The sequence below is a fragment of the Scomber scombrus genome, chromosome 21 (assembly GCF_963691925.1).
Source record: "Scomber scombrus chromosome 21, fScoSco1.1, whole genome shotgun sequence".
NCBI classification, from domain to species: Eukaryota; Metazoa; Chordata; class Actinopteri; order Scombriformes; family Scombridae; genus Scomber; species Scomber scombrus.
Window position 1 is genome coordinate 22,121,070 of NC_084990.1, and position 27,111 is coordinate 22,148,180.

At 39.3% G+C, this 27,111-nt stretch overlaps 2 protein-coding genes across 2 annotated transcripts in view; both read left to right on the forward strand.

The window, feature by feature from the left end:
• nbr1a (NBR1 autophagy cargo receptor a) overlaps window positions 1–27,111 on the forward strand; it is a 504,698-nt gene that overhangs the window by 81,444 nt on the left and 396,143 nt on the right. The window lies entirely within an intron of this gene.
• On the forward strand, window positions 21,338–26,860 carry sost (sclerostin). The gene is made up of 2 exons (XM_062442676.1): window positions 21,338–21,765; window positions 24,548–26,860. The coding sequence occupies exons 1-2, from the start codon at window positions 21,480–21,482 to the stop codon at window positions 24,955–24,957; spliced, it is 696 nt and encodes a 231-aa protein (XP_062298660.1). The 5' UTR covers window positions 21,338–21,479; the 3' UTR covers window positions 24,958–26,860.

Below are 27,111 nucleotides of genomic sequence, written 5' to 3' on the forward strand. Positions count from 1 at the left end.
TTTTTATTTTGCCCACACAATCCTTAAAATCCTTAATTCTCTTACCTTCTACCTGTAAAGGGGCGGGTAGATATTTTATGCACAAACGTTAAAGTTACAAACTACTCACACTCTAACACATCAATTTGCGAGCTGTCAGCATCTTTGACTCTTTGGCCTCTAGTTCGACGGCGGTGGCATAAAAAATGATGGTGTCAGTGAAGCCGGCAGCAGCAACAGCAAAAGGTCGAGCTAATTAAAAATAATGAGCTGCATGGGTTCTTCATGTAACCGGACATATTTAGCTACTCATATACAAAAAATGTTCACTACAGCTAAATATGGTGTTTGTCATTGAGCTCAGTCAGCTTCACCACAGGAAACATCACAGTTATGAGAGCATGAAGCTTTCCTGGTATATTATCACCAGACTGAATATCATCTTATAAATTAAAAATCTTTAAATTGTTTTTTTTATGTATTTCACCTTTAATGTGGCTTAAATTCAATTCTCTCCTACATAAGAAATAATTGTTAAGAGTCACATTGGTTTAAGATTAGTCTAATTCTCTGTTTGTGAAGGCAGCAGGAGATGAGAACATGACTTCATTAGCTGAATTTTATTATCTCAATAGCATCTATCCAAGATGTAAAGAAGAGGTTTACACATACATATTACGACCCAACCGATACTGGATTTCTGGGACCAAAGTCAATACTGATATTAGGGAATTAAAAAATGCCGATATTGATATATTGCCTGATAATACGTCCATTACATATCCGAGACACAAGCATTTGAAAATCACCGTTAAGGGATCATTACGAGAAAATGTGTGTTTACGTATATACAGAATATGAACATAAATACACCATTTGTTTTGTAATGATCCGATGATTTATCGCTTGTGACAAAGATATGTAATGGACGCCATGATATTTTACAGTTTAACAAACTTTATACATAAATAAATAAATCATATAAATAAATCATTATAATTAACTATGAATAAAAAACTGCAGAACAAAAAAAACATGAATATATTAAACTTGAATTAAGAAAAAGGGTCATGTTTACATAAAATGCAGCCTAGATATCTGTGATAGGTCAATATCGGCCGATAATATCAGCTGATCGATATATCAGTCGGGTTCTACTATATATAGTCTTATTCAAAAACACAGTATATCTATTGTCAGACAACTGAATGAGTATAAAGGGTGGTTTTATCACGTCTTATAGATAGATCTGTTTTCAAGTATTTCCTTCACTACTACACAAGGAAAAATGAATACAAGTTAGGTTGCCTTCATCTGATTAAATAAACTGTAACGCAGTCCAAAAACACTCGTCATGGTTTCCGAAACAACAAATTCTTTTCCTCGTCTGCACTGTAATGGTTTTCCTCGTCGGCACTGTAATGGTCCTTTCCATTAAATTATCCGATCTTGAAGTGTTCCACTACTCCACGACAGCAAATCCAAACAAATTAACATGGTTGACCTTAAAAGACCTGTCTTCTCCATGTAGCCTGCATCATTTATGATTCATTTTGACATCCCTCTAATTAGATAATCGGTCCTATTTAATTGACAGCACTTTAAGGCGGGAAAATGACTTCATAGCTTAAGTTGATTACTTAGCATTTATGGTGTTCACCTTAAAATGGGTCCAAGTTTCCCAGTCGGAGCTCAGACTTTGGCGGAAATTTGTGTGAAAAATGGCTAAAAATGTGCACTATAGTCTGTGTGCGTCCTACCAAGAGATCCTCCAATTAAAGAAGAAAGACCTTTCTTCTAGTTGGCTCCGTTTTTAAAATGCTAGCGTCAGCAGAATTTTCATAATAACACACCCGCATTACCAATGCCACATGGTATTAGCATAGGGGTGTTAAAAGCCCATTTCACCAGTTTACCACCATCAAACTAGAGGCCTCTGTGTTAAACTGTCAAACGCATCACCGGGGGGGATGGATGCCACCCACTTTCAACAGAAAGTTCCAGTCATCACGCCAGAGAGTTGTCCACTGCCAATTCCCTGACACAGCTATTCGGCCAGTATCCAATTCCACTGTTTCATCAACACAGTTTGTCAGAGGTCCATACACAACATGTCACTCGTCTCACTTCTGAGTGTGTGTCACACGGTACTTAACTATGTCTGACTTCATGCACACACAGGGTCAAATCATACAGTCTTTTTTTTTGTTCGTATGTATTAAAGCATTGCAATATATGTCAATACCCCATCAAATATATAGAATGTAATCACATCTAAATATGACTATTCAGGCTGTGGTTGTTACATATAGGCAACGTTAGTTCAACAACACATTCTGAATGACACTATTTATTACAGGACATAATACTGTAAACTAGACCTAGTGCCAGGGTGGACACAGTTTGGAGTGTTTTTAAAACCTGCAGCAGGTCACTCCTCAGAGACAGAAGTGGACAGACACTTTCCAGACAGGGACTGTGAGAACTAGGGTGTCTGAGATGGAAAGTATTCAATTATTTAGCTGGCTGACCACCAGCATCACTTCAGTTTGCAAACTACAGCACGTCGCTAGTTCAGCCACTATGTCTCACATGAATATTTCTCTTGAATAAATGGCCAGGGGTATGTTAACATGATTCCAGGGGGATAGTTGTCTCACTAGAAAGAAAAATTAAAAACTAGGTCATCTCACCTCATTAATGGCACTATTTATTCCTCCTTTGATATATATGTATACATATGAATATATACATGTATACTGTATATACATATTTAAGTGTTGACATATATGAATGTATGAGCAATGTGTCTATAACGTGTAGGTATCGTCAGTATGTCTTAAGTCCTTATATATCATATTTGTATAAGACATCACAGAATAATCAACTTTTTGCACAGCTCTTCCATGTTTCTGTTACATGTGCATTAATATTCAAATATGATGTGCATGTAAAATTTGTGTAATTGCGATATTTATCATATCACAATTGTGCAAAACGTGCTTATGTTAGCAGGGTTTTTTCCAAGCTTAGATTGGATACTGAGGCATGTAATCATCGTGTTTACTGGTGTTTTCCATAGTAATGCTAATTGGTTCGTAATATACAGCAAGATGCAGGTGGCAGCATAAGATACACATGGATACATACGGCGTACATGTCATCACGTCTAAGGATACACTCATCCCCTCATCACCTGTTCATCCGGTGCTTCAAAACTTTTTTTTTTCTGTCTTTCTTTCGTCTAGATTGAGGAGTTGTAAGTTTTCTGCACGAGAACAACAATAACTTGGCTTGTTTGGATGAGAATGAAGTGATTCTGCAGCTACACTCGTCATTTCAATGCAAGGTTTTGAAGGTGTTAAAGGTGCAGTCTGTAGAATATAGTGGCATCTTGCAGAATGGAGTTGGCAGAAATGAAATACAATATTCATATGTATGTTTTAATTAGTGTATAAACACCTTAAAATAAGAATTATTGTTTTTTTGTTACCGTAGAATGAGCTCTTTATATCTACAGAGGAAGCAGGGTCCTCTTCCACAGTGCCTGCTATGCTGCATGTTTCTACAGTAGCCTGGTAGCCCACAAACTCACATTTAGGTGGCTGTTACTCTACACTAGATGGAGGTTTTCTGACATTTTTCGACCAGTTTTACACATGACAATCTGCGCCACCTATAGGAGAGGAAAGTAGTAGCGGCAGGTGAGATCTACAGATGTCGCTGCCATTTTAACATTTGCACCACCTGCAGTGTCATATCTTCTATGAATTGTTTTTTTCATTTCTTTCTTTCCCTAAAATATATAATTAGGCATAATGTTAAGCAATCCAGTCCACCATTAATTTTCTTTTCCAGTTTCCATTTGAACTGTCTTTTGGACATGGATTTTGCTCATTTTATACCAGAGACAGACGTGGGATTGACAAAAAATTTAAACCATTTTGATTGGTTGTTGTTGTTTCAGTACATTTTTAAGCAAAAAAAAAAAAGGCAAACATTTGATGATTCCAGTTTCTTATATTACTGTAAAATGAATATTGTCAGGTTTTAGACAAAACAAAGTGGTGCTTTTGCTGCAAAAAATTGTAATATCCATTTACACAGTTTTCTCGTGTTTTATAGACCAAACAACTAATTGGTCAGGTTAATTATTAATCAAAGTAATTGTTAGTTGCAACTCGAGTCTCTCCAGTTGTACTATGATTGCAGTTTCACATAGTTTGTAAGAAAAACAGCCAAATTAGCAGTGTGAAGACTTTGCTGGGGTCAGTGGGAAGAATAATGCAGACTCAAATTTAAATGAATGCATCCAGATGTGATGCATTACAGCCTCATTTAATGAAATCAAATCTTCAAATGGGATCTCCAAACATGCATTGAAATGTCAAGTGTTTTGCTGAAGCCTCTGACTCACTGACCAAGAGGACAGTCGCTCTGTTGTTTCCTGTTTCCAGCTCCCACTGACGGTCTCATTGCTGGTTCATGCACACGTTGTTATTGTGCACTCTGAGCCCTGTTGTTCAGCCCATCTCATTCACTTGAAAATGTTTCAGATCTGTAACGCAGTGCACTCCAATTCCCACATCTTGCAACACATCACGCACATCCTGTATCAGGATTGCTGAAGTGTCTGGTGAGATTGATCTAGTCAGGCAGTTCAAATCTGAGACTATTCTCAAGTATTATTTAGCACATGCATCACTCTGTGTTTTACCACCATCTCATTATGATCCCCAAACCACACGATGACGTTTTCCCTATCAGATAAATGTAAAATGAAGACATGCTGTTGTATACAGACAGAGAACCGTGCACCTCTGTGCTCTGACACAAACACATGATACACCAAGTCTGTGCCAAGTGACCTACTGTGTTGTGCAGAAGCCATTTCTAAATGGCTTTGTTGTCATACAAGTTAACTGGGGTTTCACTCATGCAAATATTTGCATCTGCTCTACAATACTGCCCTCCTTCTGAATACACAAAAAGCAACAAGTCTTTCTTGTTAAGTTTTACGTACAGTATATATTTACATTTGGGAATTATTGGGGCAAAATTCTCGTTCCAGGATGAGGGTATGTACTTTAAAGCATCAACTGCCTACATGATCAAATGATCAAATCATCAACAGTTTTTGTTTGAGGCTCCAACTGCTCTTAAAATAAGATCTAATAAAGTGGTGGTAGCCACACTAGCCACTGTAGAGGTTTTCTTTTTTTTCTACTTTTATTTTGTAGCCACTATTGAAATGTCAAAAATTCTCAAACTTTTTCCTGTTTTTGATGAAGCATCAAAGAATGCATGAAAATAACATTTCTATGATGGCTACAAAGCTGTTTTAACACTCTTATGCATCGAGTAACAGGTAAACACTGCCACCTGCTGTTCAACAACTAGTGATTTGCACAAGTTCTTTTTTAATTGCTTATTACTTATGGTTATTTTAACTAATGACATCTTAAATAGTTACAATCTAACCCCATGTTTTCTGTCAAAGGCCTCTTAAAAAGCCTGTATTTTTTCTTCCTAATTGTGAAACCTTGTAATGTCAATTTGCTTTGTTTTGTTTACCAAGGTACCAGCATCCTATTGTGGGTTATACTCAAGGTACATTATGTATTATCGAGAATGTCAAATGTGAAATGCCATTGATGTATAATGTTATATATACTAAGTATGTAACATGCACTAAGGCAATCGTGAATTGCTGCATTTTACTGTCCTAACTGGCCTACTACTGTATATAGATAGAATATTGTTTGTTATTGGATCTAGAGAGTTGAAATTTCAGATGAAGCATTCTTTCTAATTTCTTTTTCTCCTCAAAGTTATGTTTTGTTTTTTCTTTAGATTTCTCCTGTTACAAGGATGCAAGTTAATTATAGGTTAATTATTGAGCTCTGCTAATAAAGAAGGTTATTTTTTGTACAGTAGGAAACTTTGAAATGATCCTGATAGTGTGATCGTGACCTACTTCTCCAACTTTACCATTTAGCTGACTACATATGTCATTATCCATGTCGTTTTTGGATGAGTCACCTACAGTATATAATGGTAGTCAGAGCTGTGCCAGAGAGTATTTGTACTTGATTCAGAGTGTTTGTTTAAAACTGTACGAGATACCAGACTGGAGAGGAGGATTGTTAAGTAATACAAATGGAACCAGGTAGTTTTTTTTATCATAGAAAAGTATGTTAAATTGACTCGTATAATAACTTCCTGTGATTTTAAGGCAAAGTTTTAGTCTCCTGTGGGGCAACTCAGCCATCTGTGCTGAGGTCAGCAAAAACCCGAGATGTTTAAACTCTCGGTGCCTGACAGCCGATATCTTACATCGTGGAAAATCATCTGGCTGAACTTATCTGAATTGTTAATGAAGCAATGAACGCCATCCATCTGGTATTCTTGAGAGCATTCAAACAAACACCTGAAATGAGTAAGGAATACTGTTTGGCCCAGGTAAGGCTCTGACACCAGAGCTGCCATCCTCTTCTTGCTCCCATTCTGATAAAAAGGCTTAAAGCAGGAGTTTTAGCACAAGTGAGCCCACTGCCTGACTGCCTGACTGTCCATTACACAGTCAACGTCTTACCTTGTCACATAGTTGCATTTCTGTTTATGTACAGATGTCGCAGAGGACATTGTTGTGATGTTGTCGGGTTGTGGATTGGCTGTTTATGGGTATCTATGTATATATATAAATACATATATATACATAGATATACACGTGTGTCACCGCCACTGACATCTCAAAGAACGCATCACAACAGTAACGACACAGCACCCCACCCAAAGCCTTACAGTAAAGATTGATTCTTTTGATATGTTTTTGAGTTTGTCTATCTCACTTCACACAGTAGGAAGGGACGGCTCCCTTACAGAATGAGACATTGTTGAAGTGCACTTGATTTTAAATTGCAATGTTGTTTTTCTTACCTTGGAGAAGTCCCTTCTTTCTTATGTTTAAGAAATAAATGGCTGAGGTATTAACATGTTATCATGAGTGGTCTATTGCTTTGAATCCCAGAAATAGTATGACGTGTGTTATCTGCAGGGTTTTTTATAAATCAGTATCAATCCACCAATCATTGGAATAATCTCCAAACACTGCAACGCTGTGTCGATGTTCATATACAGTTTTTATATATTGGTTTGGAATTGGGAACCAGGCCAGTTTTGTGCAGTGGTGTACTTTGCAAGTCCATTTTTATCAGATATATCAAGTAATGCATAATTTCATGAACCCTCAGATTTAAGGTGCTACTGCTTAGATGGGGTCCCGACCCCTGGCTGTCAACAAATGCAATCCAGTACGTACAATATGTTCACACTTTGCAGGTACTTTATGACATTCAACAAAAAGGGTTGTTCAATTTGGTACAAAAGATAAAGTGTTATGTTGGTTCGTCTGATAAATATCCTCAATATGTTTTGGTTCATAAATGGTTCTTAATTTGCACAAAAACCTTTCTAATGAGCACATTTCCCTTATACTACAAAACCGCATAACACTTTTAAAGAAATCCTGGGAATGAACATATACACACAGCAGATCGGCTACTTTTAGTAAATGTTCCTGGAAATGAGACAGAAAATAAAAGAACTATAAAACTGTTGATATACACTCACACATTGTAGAGTTTTTAAGAAGTAATATCCAATGCTAATACATACGCACAACTACACACTGCAAAGTATGTTCAATAATTGTCAAAAATCTTATTTATTTACATACAACAGTTACATATCAACTATACCAATTTAACACAGTTTTCTTCTCTATAAAATGTCCTTAAAATTAACTGCAAAAAAGTCCACCCATCCAAAATATCAGAAACCTCCTTCTACAAAGTGTCTATTTCCCAACAGTACAGTCATCAGATCCATGTAGTAAAACATATCCTTCCTCCAGTAGATGGAGGCAAACCTCTGTTCAAAATCTGAGCAATGAGGACAAATGACAAAAATAGAGCAACAGAAGAAAAGAGAGAGAGAGAGAAAGAGAGGGGGGAAAGTCAGAGGGGAAATGACATCAATAGTGGGAATGAGATGACAGGGGGAGCGAGAGAAAGCTTTCCAAGTCCGAATCTCCAAGTGTTGATGCAAATGCTATTTTATGTTTCACAAGACTGGACCGGAACACCTGGGTCAAACACCAGTCAACCAGCATGACGTCCAGCAGGGTTATTGAGAAAAGCTCAAACCGGTCGGAGTTACTCTCTCTACCCCTCTGTACAGTCTTTTTCTCTCCACGGTCCCTTGCACAGCAATTATTGCGGACCAGCTGTGTGGTCCCTTAGGGGCCCCAGTAAACCAGGGACCACCTCCTTTTACTCCGTCTGAATTCAAACTATAGCTGCAAGTTGAGAATTTCAATTGATGTAGCAAATGGAGACGACCTTTTCATGACTGCCGTAGCGAAGAGAAAGCGGAAAAGAACTTTTTTTTTATTGTTCAAAATAAAAAGATTTATGCCAAAAAAAACAAGAACTACTGTAGTTTACTTCCTTAAATCCACATGTAAGGTGTTTAAAGGAGAAATATTCCAGGTACAGCATTCACGAGCGAGAACCGAGGGTCAGGAAGTAGCTCATGTAAAATGGAGGGATTATGTGTCGGAGCAGGTTATAGGTCCCTCTTTGCAGTTTATTTGAAGGAATCCAGGATGCTTGTTCTGAAATCTCATCAATAACAGCGCCGGATTTAGTGTGATGAAGTGCCATTTATTCCAGCTATGTGCAGCACTGTGTTTTTTCTTCTTTTCTTTTCTTTTTTTTCTCTCTTTTTGCTGTGTGGAAATGTTTATAACTAAAGCCGGAATCAAAGCAGACAAGTTCCTGCGCTGAGTCGATGGCGTAGTCACATGCACCAGTGACACTTTAATTAGTGACTCTACAGAAAAGGTACGTTTACATTCACGATGGATCTGGTTTCGGGGATTGCGAGGGATGTTATTACATTTCAAATAAAAATGAGTTACATCCGTGTTTTTCTTTTTTGTTTCTCGGAGATGAAAGTGTGCACTGAATCATTGTCTTGTTCATACCCGATCTTACGTGATCTCACAGCCACCCATCACCTTTGAATCATAAGGGTGGAAGCTCATGTTTTGTACTTGTTTATAGGGGAAATGATTCACTGGTGAGAAACAGGATATCCAATCAGTCGCAGATAAGTCGGCCCTAATAAATGAGCCCAGGATCTAAATTTTTCTCCCATAATCTCACTAAATAAAATTATCAGTCACCTTTGAAAATTTTATTGCTTAGTTGACTCATTTATCCGTTTTCCCACAGGCTTCATGAAGCCCAGTGAGTTGATTTTCTAACCTCCCGAAGTTACTTGCATTTTTCTTCTTCCCCCCATATGTTTGGGTTCATCAAACTACTCAGAATATGATTAGAGTCCTTTAATACGCTCGCCTGTAATTCTCCACAGCTTTTTGTTAGGGCGTAAAGGGCTGTTCAGCTTTCATCTTCATCCTCCTTTTAATGGCTTTATGAAATAGAAAGCATATGATGCACTCTTTAAATCCTCATCCTCGTGTCCCGCATTCGCACTCAAGAGGATGCAGAGGGGTGGAAAAGGCAGTAGGGTGAAGAGGAAGACGTGCACATCTGTGGCGCAGCACTAATTATTAGGAAATATTGAGAACAAGGGAGAAAGAGAGAATGGGCTTTGGAGCTGAGCGGTTCTTAGATCTGCGTCCAAGTGCCTGTGCCCGTGGTGTTGCTTGTTTCATCTGTGTCTGCTGTTTTTACTGCACTTGCTGTGCTGTATGAGGATCCTGCAGATCTCGTGTTTATACATTAAACGCACACACACACACACTTATGACGATAAAGCTGGAATGTCAGGCCCCAAGAAAGCACAGTTAACAAGTTTTTTGAGACAAACAGTGACAGGAATTCGGCGTATTTCTCTCCCTGAACACTTTGGTGCTGCTTGATTTGTCGTAATAAAAATAAGAACGGACACATAATAACGGAAAACACTTAATAGGAACCACTTGATTACTGTGGGAGGAACAATTTCCCAAATGTGTCCATAAACAAAAACATCCGTCACAGAGAACTGTTTGAGCCGTGCTTCGTGGAGTGACATTTAATGGTCATGGAAAGAAGTTGGGTGACATTGTTGAAACACAGGCCTCGTTTTCAGCTTTAAAACAGACTTTTTGCAGCCACACTAATTGCAAAAGGCTGTACATTAACAACCCATTGTGTCACCAGACGTTCGATATTTGACTGCACGAGCACCGCGCTCTGAAAACAGCAGGATGCAAGGTCAGTCTCAATAGCAAAATTAAGTATTCCCCGAACCATTACCATTAAAATATCTGTTCATTATAAGCATGCAAATACAACAGACTGGGTCATGCTTGCTTGTTGTGCCTGTCCTGTTACAGGAATCGTATTTGAGTGATACAGAAATATTTTATTTAATCGGCTCCAGATGGCCTGTACCACTCAATTAGCATCACCTGCTCAAAGTTAACTGGCTCATATTCATAACACAGTGACTACACAAGCTTTTTACTGTAGCAGTGTACACTTCATAAATGGGAGAGTCAGTGCTTTTTCTTTAAGGCATGGTCTTGATTTTTAATAAGCTCATCAGAGTCATTACGAATGTTTCAGTCGACCCAGAGAGCATGTGTGTGGTTTTTAAGTTCGTGGAGGAGGTGAAGTGGCTTCCTGTTCATGAGAAATCATTCAGATGTCTTAAAAAATATGTATGCACACAACTGCAAAAAAAATACACCTTATGTATTCTTACATCACATTCAGTATTTGAACATTTTGACAGCGGTCTCGTGTGTGGAAGGGATCCACCCTGTTCATATAGACATTATTCTCAGGCCAATTGAAGGGGTTGTTGCAATATGCTCTCTGTGCTATGTCTGTGATGATCATATCATATCTCCGAGGCATGCAACCGTTCCTGTCCAAATAACTCATATGCAGTCATTCATTGTGAGAACATGCAGGAAAGCTACATTTATGCATAAAAGAAAGGCTGGACTTTGTCAGGAAGCTGCACAGTGGGTGGGCTTGAAACTGACAGCAAGCTGCAGCACCTTTACATGACAAGCTGAGACATGACCTCCTTTAATACCGCTGCTTATAATTAGCCTTTATTGGATTAAACGCAAGAAAGGCGGCGGATTATACTCGCATGCTGGTTATCTTGTTTTATTAATCTTGTAAAAAGCAAAGTTGGGAGAGATTCTCCGAGCCTTGAAAATAACCATCTCTGTGTGCTCAGGAAGCATGTGTGTTACTTCTTGCCTTGCACCCGAGCCTGTTTGTACTTTCATGCTTAATTAGCACACCTTGCAAAGTATTCTGGGAGATTTGACATTCATAAAGAATGTGCAGCGATTGCACTGAAGCGGCACCAGATTTTTCATTCACCACCTACGTATATATCACAGCACCCTTCTTCTGATATTTTCATAAGCTGGGCTTGGCTTAAATGTCTTTTTCAGCTTGCAAAAACACTTGTCAGTCATGATTTGGCACCTGTTTAACCAAAAAAAGCTAAATCTTTATAAAAGCCTCCATACATGAATGATGGCTGTATAAACTGAAGTTAAAAAGTTCAATCTGGATCTTTGAAAACCTTTTGAATTGTGTTTATCATCATGTCAGTAAGTATATGTTAATGTCAAATTGACCCAAATGCTTACCTGTAGTCTACATGACAATGGAAATTGACATATGTGTACTGGCACATCTTTTTAATCATATTATTCACTTTTTTTTTCTCGGGTTGCTTAGTTACTTCATTATTTAATTTGACTTACCATATTATTAATTTATTTTTATTTAATTTTACACTTTATTTCTCGCGTCTATATTGTGCTATGTGCTGTTAAACCTTAAAAAAAACCAAACAAATATATAATAATAATAATTGCCCCCCCCCCCCTTTTAAAAAACATCTTTACTAACTCTCTCAACCAGGGTGCAAAAAAACAAAAAGTTGACTATGTGTGCATACACTTTCCAAAACTTCCACACCCTTTAAAACCATAATAAGGAACCTTGTTATAAACATACATAAACATACTGTTATAAATAGTTACAGCACCTCATAAATGGCTCACAATACAGTATATGTAAACTATATGATGACTATTGCCTAGAAATGCTACACTGAGTTTATTATAGCTTCATCGTGCTAAACCAGTAAAAAGAGACCATAGATAAACAGTTCATCATCTGCCTGCTTTTCCACAGTGTTAATTACCCTCTTCACTTCCATGTCTGCTAGACTTTATATTTAGACATTTTATGGCTCCGCTGTTTGATAACATGCAGTTTAAAGTGAAGGGAAGGTACAGTTTATGACGTACGAGACGGCGTGACATCCTGACTCAGCAGCTGTCTTGTAAATCAGCCGACGTCTTTCATTTAACAAATCGCTGTTGATGTTCTGCACATGAATCATGAAATTGATTTACTTCATTTAACCTACAAAGCAGAAACGTCCTTCTGTCAGTGGAGCTACTTGTATTCAAAAATCTTGGCTTGTGACCTCTTTTATGCTGTGCTTCGGAGGCAAAGACGTCAAGTCATTCTAGGAAAGAGAACGAGGCCATCCTTTACCCACAATGTCTTTAACAGCCTAAAAACCTCTTTTACATTTTAGGAGGTCTTTTGTCTCATCAGCAGTCAGATTTTTTAACGAGCACTTTTAGTTCTTGCTCTGATCCAATGCTGTAGTTAGTTTTATCATCTAGGGAGATTAATGAAGTTTCTTTAATCTAATCTAATCTAATCTAATCTAAAGGACATTGCAGTGCTTCTTTTATTTTTTATTTTATTAGTGTCTGATTTACACCTGATGTCCAAATAGTTATTGAGGTGTAGCCCAAAATGGTTAAATTACCACCTAAAGACGTTAGCGTAGTTTAGCGAAAAGGCCCAACGATGGATGAAATAGCTAACCTGGCTTTCTGAAATGTTGCCTAGGCTACAAACAAAAGTTTATCCATATACAGTAGATGGACGGACAGACTTAAAGAAGCTACTCTCCCTAGATATTTACTTCCTAGAGGTGTTTGGTAGGCATATTTAAAAGCTTTGGACACAGCTAGGCTAGCTGTTAATGGTAAGCTAAGCTAACTGCTACCATCCAGCTCCATCTCAAAATAAAGGTGTGGTTTTGGGTGTGGTATGGATCTACTCATCTGACTCCCGACAAGGAAGTGAGTACATTTTAAGACTATTTCTTTAAAGCAGCTATAATAAATATGTTTTCTAATGTTTTCTATGTGTAATGTATTGTGTTGTTATTTGTAGTGATAAACCTACAAAGAAAGAGAAAGCCACTCTGCTGCTCCCCTCAGCTTTACCAAGCTGTATAGTGAGTTTCAGATCATTTATTAGCTCTGTGGCTCTCAAAGTGGGGTCCGTAGACCCCCAGGGGTCCTTGAGGGTGATATTTGGGGTCCTTAGAGGTGTATTGTCACTATACTACCATCCATAATGAACACAATGACATAACGTATGACTATTTTGGTCATAGATTTAATACACTTTGTCTTTATAAAACATCTAAAAGCAAAAATCTTATCAAATGGGGGTCTGTGGTCTAATTTGTGTCAGTTTTAGGGGTATGTGAAAGTTTGGGAAGCACTGGTTCAGCTGTCCGACTGCCCAAAGGCTGCACTTTACTTTCTTGGTTCACTCTCAGCACTCTCATCTCATAGTGTTGTTTTTTGGGCCGCAGCAGGCAGCTGTTTAATAGTGTGCAATGCTACAGTAAATCAGAGGCATGCATACCAAAGTTAAATAAAAATATTTATTTGCACAGAAATAGGCAGAACTTTTGGATGACCGTAGAAACCCTTGGCTACATTCATTGTGGGGGAAAACAATTGAGGAGGTTCATCAGGTAGGAGAGCTGAGGCAAAGCAAAGGGTTTGGAGAAGGTGGAGGAAGGGAGAGCAAGAGGTGAGACAGAACTGACAAGTGTGATGGCTACACTTTTATGTAAATAAATAAATAAATAAGAGTGCCCATCAAACATCACATAAAGTATAAAAATCCTTTCAAATCTTTGTTGGAAAATCAAAATGCAAGGCATGATGCTCCAAGGCACCAATGAAAGAAGGTTTCCCCAAACAATGCCAACCCTGCCAATTTGGATCTAGTCATTCAGACTAAGACCAAGTTTTTACTATTATTGGGTTTTATGTTTTTATGTTTTTTGTTTCCAATTCTTACTGTTAAATGTTTGTTTTTTATGTAAAGCACATTGAGTTGCCATTGTGTATGAAATGGCTATATAAATAAAGCTGCCTTGTCTTGCCTTGTCAATGAGTCCTGATGGTCTCTCTCAATTGTTTTCCCCCACACACACAAATGGGTTAGGACTGTAACAGTCAGCAATAGTGTATATTTTATGTTCAATTGATTGTAATCTCTATAAACAGATGTCTGCATATGAAAGCATACAAATATGACTGACTCAGAAATTAAAGCCAGCCACTTCCAGGTCCGACAGTGACCCAAAAGGCATTTTTTCTTGCACAAATCACACAATCATGAAAAAAGGGTGGATACATTTTTTTGAACCTCACAACCCCAACGAAACGAATCGTTTCTCTGTCAAAAATGTGATCCATTTTGTCGATAACATTTGGAAAGTCCAGAAGAATATTTGAGTTGTTTTATCCTCATTCAAGTTAGCCGGAGGGCTAAACTGGAAGTGTTCACAACTTGTTTTCGCTGTTAGTGGTTAACGCAGGTTCAAAAGATATGTACGGACGTGACTCTTTTTGGTACATATTTTTGATCTTTCCAGGGATATGTCAATTTTAAATATGTAAAAAGTAAAAAGTTTATAGATCCAAATCATCCTGTGCTAGATGAAAGCTAAAGCACGATTGTGAAGGCTTAGACCAAACCAGTGGACGAAACACTGGGCTATTGTGTCGCAAAAGAGACAGATAGCATCTTTTTTATGTAGTGAACAATTTGTTGGGTAATTTCTCTTACTGCTATGAATAGCACCTGCGACCGGCTGGCAGGCAGTGTGCTGGCGGTGAGCGGTGTGCTTGGCGGTGAGCGGTGTGCTGAGTCTCAGGGTGGTTAGCAAACAGCTTAGTGTGGTCTCTGAGGTCCAGCCAGGCTAGTTCCCACAGTTCCTACTACTTGGCTGCAGGTCTGTTTCAATGGGCGTACTTTTCTATTTTGATGATTCTCTAAAAAAGCCTAAAGACAAACAATGAAAATGGCTCGAGTCTGATTTATAACAGCCAGAGTTTAAATCTCCTGTGTTCCTGGGTGGAAACCGCATAAAAGATCAGAGTGGTAGAAGAATCCCACTTTGGACTTTAAGGCTTAGAGTATCATGCCTCGGCTGGAGCAACCCCGGGGCAGACAGTCACCTCCCACTGACCTCCTGCTAGACTGAAAAAAACTCATGGTGGCTACCAGCAGATAAAAGATGTGCTTACAGTTAGAGTCAAGATCAGGAAAATACCAATTACTGGCATCATCCTGAACTATAATCCATTTTACAATCTCTCAGTGTCATCCGTCACTCCACTTCCTTTCATGGATCAGATCCTGAAGACTAATGGAGTCCATGTAAACATCTCACTGGACTAGACACTTTGTCCATTTGTTACTTTATTCCCTTCCAATACTGTTCGGCTGAGCAGTGATAAATTATTTTCATTAAATTGAAAGTGCACAGACACGGCTTGAAAAGAAATGTGTGTACACGAACACTTGATAAATCAGTTGTCTGAGCCGTTGGAAAGCTCGGTGAGAAGCGGCGGAGTTCTCAGCAGGATATACAAAGTGATCCAGAGCAGAGCCACTGTCAATAATGAAACACTTTCAAATATGGTCAGTGTCAATGCACCGCCATTGATCAACGTTACAGTCCGCTTTGTAGTCATTGCCGATTTTTAGATTCTTTACACATGTACAAATGGCAGCAAAACAATGCGATTGTTTGGGATCATTTCAGTCCAGCAACATAGTTTTCACTGTAGCATCTTACGTTAATGCAAATTGAAATAAGCAAGTTTTGTATAGCGTGTTCTTTTTTAAATTTGGGATATTATTTATCATTTTTATGAGGAAAAAGCTGCTTAATATACTTAAAAAAGTGACTGTACTATGACGTGAATCAGTAAATCATTGTTCACATGGCCTAACTCAAAAATGGAGCTAAACTACGACTCAAATTTATCAAAGAGACATAATCCAATCAACATTTCAAATGCAAAAACACTTAATACATACATAATACAGTATATCGACATGTTTACACTTGACCACAGATTTTTGGGGAATGATCCGCCTTATCTGCGCTCCCTAATTTAGATTTATCCTGTCACAAGCGATAAATTCATGTTTCTTGGAAGCTTAATTTGGGAGTAGGAATTATTCCAATTTTTTCTTGCATATATCTTACAGCGTTTCAAATGGAGTAATATTAAGGATTTTTTCCCAAACCGCACTGAAACAATGGGATATTTTTTACTGATCCACATGTGAGAATACATTTTCAAAATATGCTTACATTTAACATGTTGTTTTCAGTCCAGAGGGTATAAATGTATGTTGCTTTGTCTATGTTAAATTACATACAGACTCTGGTACAATGGATCATATTAGAGTCACATGTTTATGAATGATTATATTGCATTTTATGGCCTTTTGTATTCAGCATAATTGTGAAAAAAACAGTATTTGATCATGCTGAAATTGCAGCCATAACTGACATTGGTATTGTTTGAAATTTACTGTACCTTAACTTACCATATTTTTTTCATGATACCTTTTTTTTTTAATTTAACAAAAGATGCCAAATTCTCAAAAGTGAAATAATATCTACAAGTACTAAACTACTTGACTAAAAAAAGAAACAACAGAGGTCCGACGTACTATGTCCCTTTTGCTATTTGACAGTTTCCAACACTTTAATTCTATACAGACACAAAATATAATTGTTATCATTAAGCATGTCACAATGGACTACGAAACATTTGCAGACATTTCTATCTGCTGTGAGCGCGATGCATTTATCATTTTTAATAAACTTAATACCTCAGGCTCCCAGTCCGCTTCATGCACCGCGTCCCTGCTCCAGAAAAACATGAAACCGTGCACGTTCATGCTCACTCACATCCATTCAGCCCTGACTGTAATGTCTTTCCAGGGATTGATGCGAGAAGCCAAAGAGCTGAACTTGAACCCACTTTGCATAATTGCGTTGGACACATTATGAATAATTCACCCTCTCGGTTAAACTTTGCAGAATTCTGGACTCACGACGCTGTAACAAAATCTCTTTATTTACTCGGACTCTAATTACGCTGAGAAAAAAGGAAATTTGTTTCTAACCTGTGTGATCAAGTAGTTAACAAAGTTGTAGGATGAATCACACGACCAAACACTGGGCATGAGGAGCTGGAATGGTTTGTTTATGGACTGAAAACACTGTTTTTCCCCATTTCCATAAAAATTACGCTCCGCCATCCTCTGCAGCGCTGGAGGCTTTCTTGCAATCTGGTGAGCATCTGATTGTTATTTGGGCCTCATTGTACTGTTATCATGATAAAAACACTGTGCTGGGGCCCAAGGGCTCCATAAAGAAACCCAGAGAGGTCTAAATTGAGACTCTGACTGACATCCGTCGCTGTGTCGGCGAGAAGGCTGTAATCAGAGCTGGCTTTGTGTAGACAGTGGGACCATCCGTCCCTCACTTAAAAAAATTCTGGCACAACCTCAGAGCTGTTGGGTTACACACAATAGGGGGACATAACTGTCTACTCTTAGTTACTTTAAAACTTCTTGGCTTATGAAATGTGAATCATGTGCAGTGTAAGAATTCATAAATGTTACAACGGCCCCGTCAAGACTCGTGAACATGAACCATTCGTGTTAGAAATTTAGACACCAGCGAACATGCTTCTTTAATAAACATTTGTTACCCTTTTAATACTTAAAATTGCTTTAACATTAAATCACTATGAGGAAAAAAGGTGTTGCTCATAGTGACAAACTATGACTAATTGTGCAGTCATGAAGCACTGTAGCTTCTTTTAGCAAATTGTTTTTGTTTTTCCGGCCGGTAAAGTCTTCCCTCATCAAACTCGTTTCCAGCTGCAGCAGGCAGCTGTTTTCAGTGAAAAAGCTACATGACTCACAGTTTGAGCACTTCGACAGCTTTTGGATTCCGGTTAAATCAACAATAAAAAAAGATGAACAACTGTGTTGGAAAATATCTGGGTCATTGGTAAAAATTCAAAGGTGCATGACTGTCTCTAATACATTCTGGTGTGGAAGCTAATGACGACTCCCAATGTGCATTTTAGCAAGAAACAGACAATCACCAGGCTTCAAATTCAGTCAAGTGTGCCGCTAATGGAGGGCGGGAGCGAAAGATTATGGTGTTAAGAAGAGTGATTTTACAATCTACAGAGTGAATCAATTTACTTTTCATTTCTTTGTCAATTTTAAGAGAATTCAATAGTGAATTTAATTTTTATAGCCCAATATCACAAATCACAAATTTACCTCATGGAGCTTTAAAGTCTGCACAGCAACACAACATCATCTGACCTTACACCCTCAAATTGAGTGAGTAAAAGCAGACAGATGTGCATTATATATCATGTTTACAGTAACTATGGATATTGTTTACAACAGTGATGAAGTGTTTTGATTTCATTACAATCTGATTTGCGCTCATGGCTTCTTCTCCATAGCAGCAGTTGTTTGTTTTTTTTAACCATTTGCCAGAATCACAGAAAAAACATGATTTCTCAGACATAAAGTAGAACCTGTAGGATAATAACATTAGTCCTGAGTTTCTATGTTCAGTATTATTGTGGAGATTGTTTAAAGAAGATGTTGAAAGCAGCCGGCCCTCCCAGACAGACAAAGCTGTTGAACATAGTGGAGCATTTAGCAGCTAATAAGCCAGATCACAGATCCAGAAATGCAAATGTTGTTACATGTCTGCTGGAGGTGTTAATAGCGACTGTTTCCTAACAAGTTCACCATATCAGCTTTATCAAGTGATCACGTCCTAAAAGACATCAATTAATGCCGCTTTAATGTTATAACCAAAACCAGATAATCATTTCAGTATTGTTCTACCAATTCATTCCTTATAGCACAACTTTAGACATTACACTGTCCCTTACAACATTTGAATAACAGCTGTAAACAACATTCAAGAGTCTCTAAATGAAGTGATTTTGGTTGATTCAAACATGCATACAAGTCTGTTCACATGAGCGATTCACTGTTACCGTAAAAGCTAAATTATGATCGCGGTTAAACTTCTAAAAAGCTAGTTGTACCGCTTCAAAAGAAGAGCGGCCTCTCAAAGATATTCACATTAAAAGGCTCAGTTGTTGCAGGTCCTTCAGAGGAAAACAAAGGCCAAAAAGATGTTGTTGTGACCAGTATTCAAATCTCATCTTACAAGACTTTAATTTAGTCTCATCCCCCAATTATGTCCACCATTGTGAATGAGAACGGAGGACGAGCAGACCGCATCTCTACTGACCCTGATTTAAGGCGCGCATAAAACTCGATGGACCTTGAGGCCTTACATGTGTGATTATGGAAGGATCTCTGTACCTCAAATGAATGGGTACAACATGTGTCAAAACAGTGATACTGACCACATGTATCTCAGGGATATTCCCTTTTGCATCTCTTGTTTTATTTATTTATTTATTTATTCATTTTTAATCTTTCAAGGTATTCCTCTGACTTGCCTTGACATGTCTCTGTACACATTAAAGGCACCAGGACAGTGGAAGAGCCCAGTTTGATGCTAATGAACCCTAATCCTATCCTTTCTTTCCCCCCTTCATAAGACATGACTTGTTTATTCTCCCTCAAGAGGGCAGTGTTTGAATGAAGGAACCTCCATCTGTCAGCACTCATCAAATCACTGCTATATGAGGGATGCCAAGAACTTGGAGGAGAGTATACATAAAGTCCTCAGTCTATATCATTTAAAAAAAAAAAAACTCAAGCCAGATAACAAGAAACAGATAATTGGATCCTCATAACAAACATTACATTCACTTAAATAGCGGAGTTGAGAAAGGTCAGTAGATTTCTCACAACTGCAAGAGAAGAATAAAGCTGTGCTGTGGTCTTTTTCATTACTTTATGAATGAAATGGCTCCATAGAGGAGTATAATGTTGGGTAATTATGTGAGGAGATTAATTATTAACTCGTGCATGAGTCAGGCAGTGTGTGTGTGTGTGTGTGTGTGTGTGTGTGTGTGTGTGTGTGTGTGAGGCGCATGTTGCAGCAACTTCTTCGCCTTGAGACGAGCAGTCCAAAATAAACCAAATTCAAAAGAGACACGTAACGCTGCGGAAATGTTGGAGGGGAAGAAAGATGCATTTCTACACTTAATTCCAACAACAACAGCAGCAGCGCAGCGTGATGTGAGGATCCTGCTGTCTCAATCAACACGCTCCAACATAAGAGAGCTCCACTCCTCATCTCCCCTTTCTGCAATCTCCAGTCTTTTTCTGCTGCCTTCTCCCCTTTTTTCTCTTCTCCTTTCTCCCCCTTTTTTTTCTCTGTCCTCTCCTCTAAACTTTTAATCTCTTCTCTCTCTCCTTTTATCTTTACTTCCCCTTTCTCTAATCTCCACTGTTTCCTCTGTCTTATCCTTTTTTATCTCCTCTCCTTTCATCCTTTCCCTCTATCTTCTCTCTTTTTCTTTCATCTCTTCTCTTTACTTCTCCTATCTTCCTGCCTTCTCCCTTTTTCCTCACTTGTCCTCTCCTCTAACCTTTTGTCCTCGGTTTTTCTGATTCTTTTTTCCCCTTTTGCCTTCTCCCCCTTTCTTTACTTCTCTCACCTTTTTGCTTGTAGTTTTACTCCTCTCCTTTCACCTTTAAAAAACAAACACAACTGCCTTCTCCCTTTTTATCTCTTCTACTCTTTCACCATTTCCCTCCTTCTTCTCCCTGCCCCTCTCCTTTCTTTTCACCTTTCTAAATCTGCCTTCTCTCTACTCCTTCCACTATTTCCCTGCCTTCTCTCCTCTTCTTTAACATTCTTCATCTGCACTTCTCCCTTTTCTCTCTCTTCCTCCTCTCTTCTCTTCTCTTCCTCCTCTCACCTTTTCCTCCCCACTCTCTCATCTCCTCTCTTTTATTTTGCGCACGCATCCAAACCTCTCTCTCTCTCCCCTCCTTTTCTTTCTCAATGAATTTTTTCTCCCAGGTTCAACCCCTCCCACTTTGTGTAAACGCTTAATTGTCAGCCTTGACGAGAACTTGCGTAGGCTTAAATACCGTGTGCGCCTCTTGCATTGAAGGGTGGAACTGACCAACTTGTCCAGACGCGGGCATCACTCTGTCTGTCTGTCTCTCTCTCTTCCTCTCTCTCTATTTTTTCTTGTTGTGTAATTTTTTTTTCTCTCCCTCCTCTCTTCTCCTTGTGCGTTTTCGCTTTATTTCTACCGCCGACCGTCAAGCATGCAGGTGTCTCTGGCCCTCCTCGTCTCCAGCTCTGCGCTCCTGGTGCTCCAGGGATGCTGCACCGCTGTGAAGGGATGGAAGGTACTTAAAAATGATGGCACGGAGATTTTACCGGAGTACACAGAAAACAGTCGGACGCCCCAGGAGGCAGTACTACAAACGTCAAACGGCAACAATAACAACAACAACAACAATAACAACCACCACAACCAAAACAACAACAACACTATGAACAACAACAGGGCGAAGAACGGTGGAAGAGCTGCCAACACAGTTTCCTACAGTGAGTATTCTTTTAAGCTTAATTATCTGTCATAAAACTTTACAAGTGACACGTTTGAGGCTTTGGAAAGACGCAAAATCCAAAAAAAAAGCGGCTGCGTAATAATAAAATGTGCGCACCAGGCTATAAAAATGATCATCAGTCTAAAATAAACTTAGTAATTCAGGCCTAATGTGTAAAACTGAAGAAAATAACTGTAACTCTCTCTCTATATAAAGGAGTCATTAGTGCAGTTAGATAATAAGTTAAACGTGTGAGACCTCATCGTAAAGACGCGTGTATGAGAACAAGTGCGCGGGAACATGAAACCATGAAACCATAAAGAAAATTCATAATTAAGTCTGTAACCATAACTGTAATTTGAACACATGTAGACAGAGTATCTACATTTACACTTTGGGTTTTATAGTAAAAAAAAAAAAAAAAAAGGTTAAATAAGTTCAGTATTTTGTGGGGATTGTGGTTCTAGTTGACCCCACGAATGTTGTCAAAGTGCCTTTTTATTTATGAGGCGTACTTTTTAAGATGCATTAGACAAGTTGCTTATAAAATTTTCATCCAGCCACACACGCCTTTGGTTTTGTTATAAATGAGTAAATTGTTTTTAATTAGAGTTTTTGGACATTTAAAAAAAACAACAACTGTTAACTGGAATGTGTGAATCTGACCAAATACAACCTGCCATGACTTCATTTAAAAAAACAATGAATCCCCTGATTAAGAGAAGCTCTGCTGTATATGAAGGGTGTATTCTCGCTTAATCTATTGCCAAATCACAGCGACACACACACACACACACACACACACACATTCTTGTGGTTTCTTCCCCTACACAATTTGAAGTGGAGCATTCAGGGAGACATCAGGACTTTTTCCACGTTGTCTTCCAGGTTATTTCCTTCTCTCTTTATACTATTAGTCAAGCTCTACTTATGCCCTATTTGATTGCAACAACATGTCACCCAAATAGAAAACCCCTTAGTTTGTTCTTGGTGGGATGTCTTTGGGGTTTTTTTTTTTTTTTTTTTTTTAAATTGCTTTTTAAATGCAACACTGCCTTTGAGAATGATTCCCACCTGTGTTCAGTAAAGGTTGTAAGCTCTGATTGGGTTGTGCGTGCAGAATAATCTCACGCTCGCTCTCATGCATTCACGATGGGTGGTGTGATATACTCTCACGGTTTTACCTTCATTTTAATCAGTGCCACTTGAATCAGACATCAGAGAGGAAAATGATTGACTGGATTAGAAGAGAAATAGCTGAAAGGATGGGAATTAGCAAATCAAGAGCTGTTAGTATGATTGATATTACACACAAATCATTAACCAATCATTTTATTTTGAGTGTTATTTTTATTAGTCTCCTCAAAAAGAGACAAAAATACACATCTCCTTGTTATCATAGTGGATGAGGAGCGATATGTGTTCAGTTTAACACTGGGGCAACCCAAATCTCCTGGATAATTTCCATCATCCATCTCTATGCTTTCATCCTGGGACGGCTTCTCATGGTCTCTGTGGGGTCACAGCAGAGGCTTTGACCACTGCCTGGCCTCCCTCCAGTCCTCTCCCAAGGCTTGCCTGAGGGACAAGAACAGCACACAAAACTGTACAGTAGAGTAGTCTAGTGTAGTATGATCCCTTTTTTTTTTCTTTCTTTTTTTCATGCCATCCTCATTAGTGATGTTTTTCAGACTGACAGTTGAGAGGAGGGCAGGAAATGTAAGTAAGAGTGTGACTGGATTCAAGGATTAAATCATACAGCCCAGGCTCGATGAACAAGACGGCTTGACTTTTCGGTAATTGGTGCAAACCGCTGCCCAAGTGCATGATGCAGGCTTTGTATACTACTGTGGTCCCTTCAGCTGCAGCCACAGAATAACACCAGATCAGGTTCTCAAGGGGAGAAAAAAAAAAGGAAGTCACCTCACATAAATCCTTTGTTCAGCCCTTTTTGCAAAGAAAGCCACAGAGGAAAACAGATCCCTCTCTGAGTGTATCATTTCTTAACCGACAGTTCCTTTGCCCCTTTTTTACACACTGCTTGTAAAAAAACACGAGACAATAACTCATGCATACGGCTGTTAAAAAGCTGCAGCTGAAATATAGGATTACAGGCTGAGTGTGTTGTCTCAAATCAGTCTGGCAGATGTCCAGTTTGTTCAAAATTGTACAGTTGCAGTGCTGCCTTAAAATAACCAGACAGCTATTTACTCTTCCATCACCACATACATTTCCTGAGGGCCAACGTTGTATGCCAGCTTTTTCTTCCAGCTCAAAACCTCCATTAGGTTTGATTGAGCTGTTTAATGGCCCTCTGGTCTGGATTTGCTATCAGGTGATTGCTGCCAGCTGGATTTCTTTGTCAAGCCCTGTCGTCAGCTAATGATCCAACCATGAATCAAATTCAGAAACTCTGATCTCATTGGCTTAAACCTTAACCAAACATACAAATTTTCATATAAAGTTGAATTTATTGAAATGCATTTCAGTGTGCTGCAGTTTTATTATAATGTGTCAGAATTTAAATTAAACGCAGCTACCCGATTGTGCAATTCTAATCTGGCCGGTGTTGTTGTCTACTCATGTTGGGTAATGTATTTCAGACAAATAACACAATCGGTGAGCGCATGTTGGCAAACACAGAATCAGAGAAATTACCACATACTGCAGTATTGAAACAGTTAACCTGCAGAATGTCCATTCCAGTGTGCGGCACTTCAAAGTGTTTGTTTTGGGCTGAAGCCACGAGTGTAACTGCGATATCCTGCTCTTCCACCCAGGTGCCTCGGAGCTGAGCTGTAGGGAGCTGCGTTCCACCCGTTACATCACCGACGGATCTTGCCGCAGTGCCAAGCCTGTCAAGGAGCTGGTGTGTTCGGGCCAGTGCTTGCCCTCGCACCTCATGCCAAACTCTATCGTCCGCGGGAAGTGGTGGAGGAGCAGCGCTTCGGACTACCGCTGCATCCCGGCTCACTCCAGGACACGGAGGGTCCAGCTGCAGTGTCCTAACGGCAACACCCGGACTTACAAAATCCGTGTGGTCACCTCCTGCAAGTGCAAGCGCTTCAGGCCTCACCACAACCAATCAGTGCCAAAGGAGGTGCCGAAGCCGCAGCGCAACAAGAAACACAGTCGTTTGTCTCAAGATCGGAGCAAGAACAACACGCCGTTGATTGGCAACTCGTATTGATGCTGCTCCTCAGCATCTAAGGACAGAGACCAAAGCGCACTCATACACACGCACATGTAACACAACACACCAACCAACATTTCTCCTTCAGATAGCGAGGAGATGCAAGAGAAATTTCTACGAGAGCAAATTCATAAGCTAATTGCTGGGCTGATTTTTTAAGTGATCAGTCTCTTTATTTTCAGCCACTCGTCAGCATATTTGTGAACTTTGCTTATTTGCATGACAAACCATCAATGTGCCAGGGCTTGCCAATGACTGTGACTGGTCAGGAGATGTAGCAATATGTTGGATAATATGAAACAAGTATCTGATCACCCAAACAGCTATAACCCTCCCTGTGCTCAGTTCTTTCTTCCACTCTGACATACAGTAAACAGATTTTAAGCATAATGAGAAGTCCTTCCTGAGGCTTCAAGCCCACCTGTACAAACATCCAGCGGATGCAGAGCTGCACCGCACCACAGCTCCGTTTAAAGCTGAAAAGGTGTATCTCAGCTCCAAAGTGGTTGTAATCCATCTCCTTTTGGCTGTGCGTAGAGGAGAGATGGTGGCAGCTCTGGGGGCTCTGACGGTGGGATGTTGACAGGTTCTGAGAGGCCCTGGGCTGCACCGCGGTCCAGGCAGCCTCTCTGACAGCCCACCAAAGGCCGCAGTCATCAAGAAAGCCCTTACAGCACTCTCCAAGTATCAGCAGCCCCAAACAGGCCTGTGAGTTACAGTAGCACCTTTCCCACGGCATGATACAGAAAGTCAGGAGAGACAAGAGAAAAAAGGAAGGAGGGAGAAAGCGGTTTTGTCAGCACTAACACCACGGGGGCACTGGGCATTCCTGTGACTCCTCTTAATTACTAAATGAGCCCATTCCTGTGTTAGGATTTGAGTCATAAAAAGCCATTTCCTCTAGACATAGCCAGTTCCTGTTTGCTGGAATCACACACCAAAAAGTGCACATGTGTGTAGGAGGCTTCAGAAAATTGTGCGGGGTTGTGTTGTTACCTAGAGGCAGAGCGTTTTCCAGCACGCCCACAGCCGGAATTCTTTTGTAACGGGCCAAATAGAGCAGCGATCAACCATCCACAGCCAAAATACGTTTTTTTTTTTTTTTTTTTTTCGCCTGCAGGATTCAAGATACCTCCACTCCTTTCTGCTCCCATTCTGTAAATAGCTCAGACAGGAAAGATAGGAATTAAAAATAGCACGATGAAGACAATATTTCAGTTTTTATCATTGTATTGACTGCTAAAATCCGGCAGGAAGAGGAAGTGGCGATACCCAGCCTGTCAACATAACCTCCTTCCTCAAGCCATGCCTCAGATAGGACTGTACTTCATGAAGAATACTCACGATGTTTCCGCATATTGTCAGCGCTCTCGCTGTTTACCGCTCATATCGCTTCCTGATTTCCTAAACTGTACTGACAATGTTTGCTTCTTTTTCGGATTGTATGTTTGAATTAGCAACTGGAAGGGGGTTTGTCGCATAAGCTTGAGAGCTGCGATGCATAACGTGATTGTACATATCATACCTGTGTGATGTAATGCAGTGGTGCCCTCACTTGTACGAGGTGTTATACATAAAAGAGAGGGAGGGAGGGCTGTTTTCTACAGACACAAAGAAGGACTGCTATAAAGAATGAACTGCATATTTATTTTTTATTTCCACATTTAAATTATTTATGCAACCTTTTGTAGTAAATGATAGCCATTATTGTCATATAGTATGATAGAGACTTTGGAAATGAAATACTGTACAGTACATGAATAAAGTAAAGTCAGATATATTTGAAAAAAAAAACATGGCCCATTTGTTATCATTATTATTTGAATGTGTTGGTTTAATTATACCTTTATTTGTACATGCACTCTCAGGAAATCTCTACCTGTGTGTATGCAAAGAAATACCCGGCAATTAGGAAATTGAGCTTTGCCACCGTTTGGAAAGTGTGCACAGCTTTGCGACGGAAAAAAGAAGAAGAAGAAGAAAAAAAAAGACAAATTGTCACTCTCGAGATCTCTGCTCAGTCACAACACCGACATTTCTTTGTTTATGAGGGTGGATATGAGCCATAGCCATCATTCAACATTATTCCTCTCCACCTCTCCTCCCTCAAGGCTTTAAGCTTGATGCACTGCGATGCTGAGAGTTCAAAGC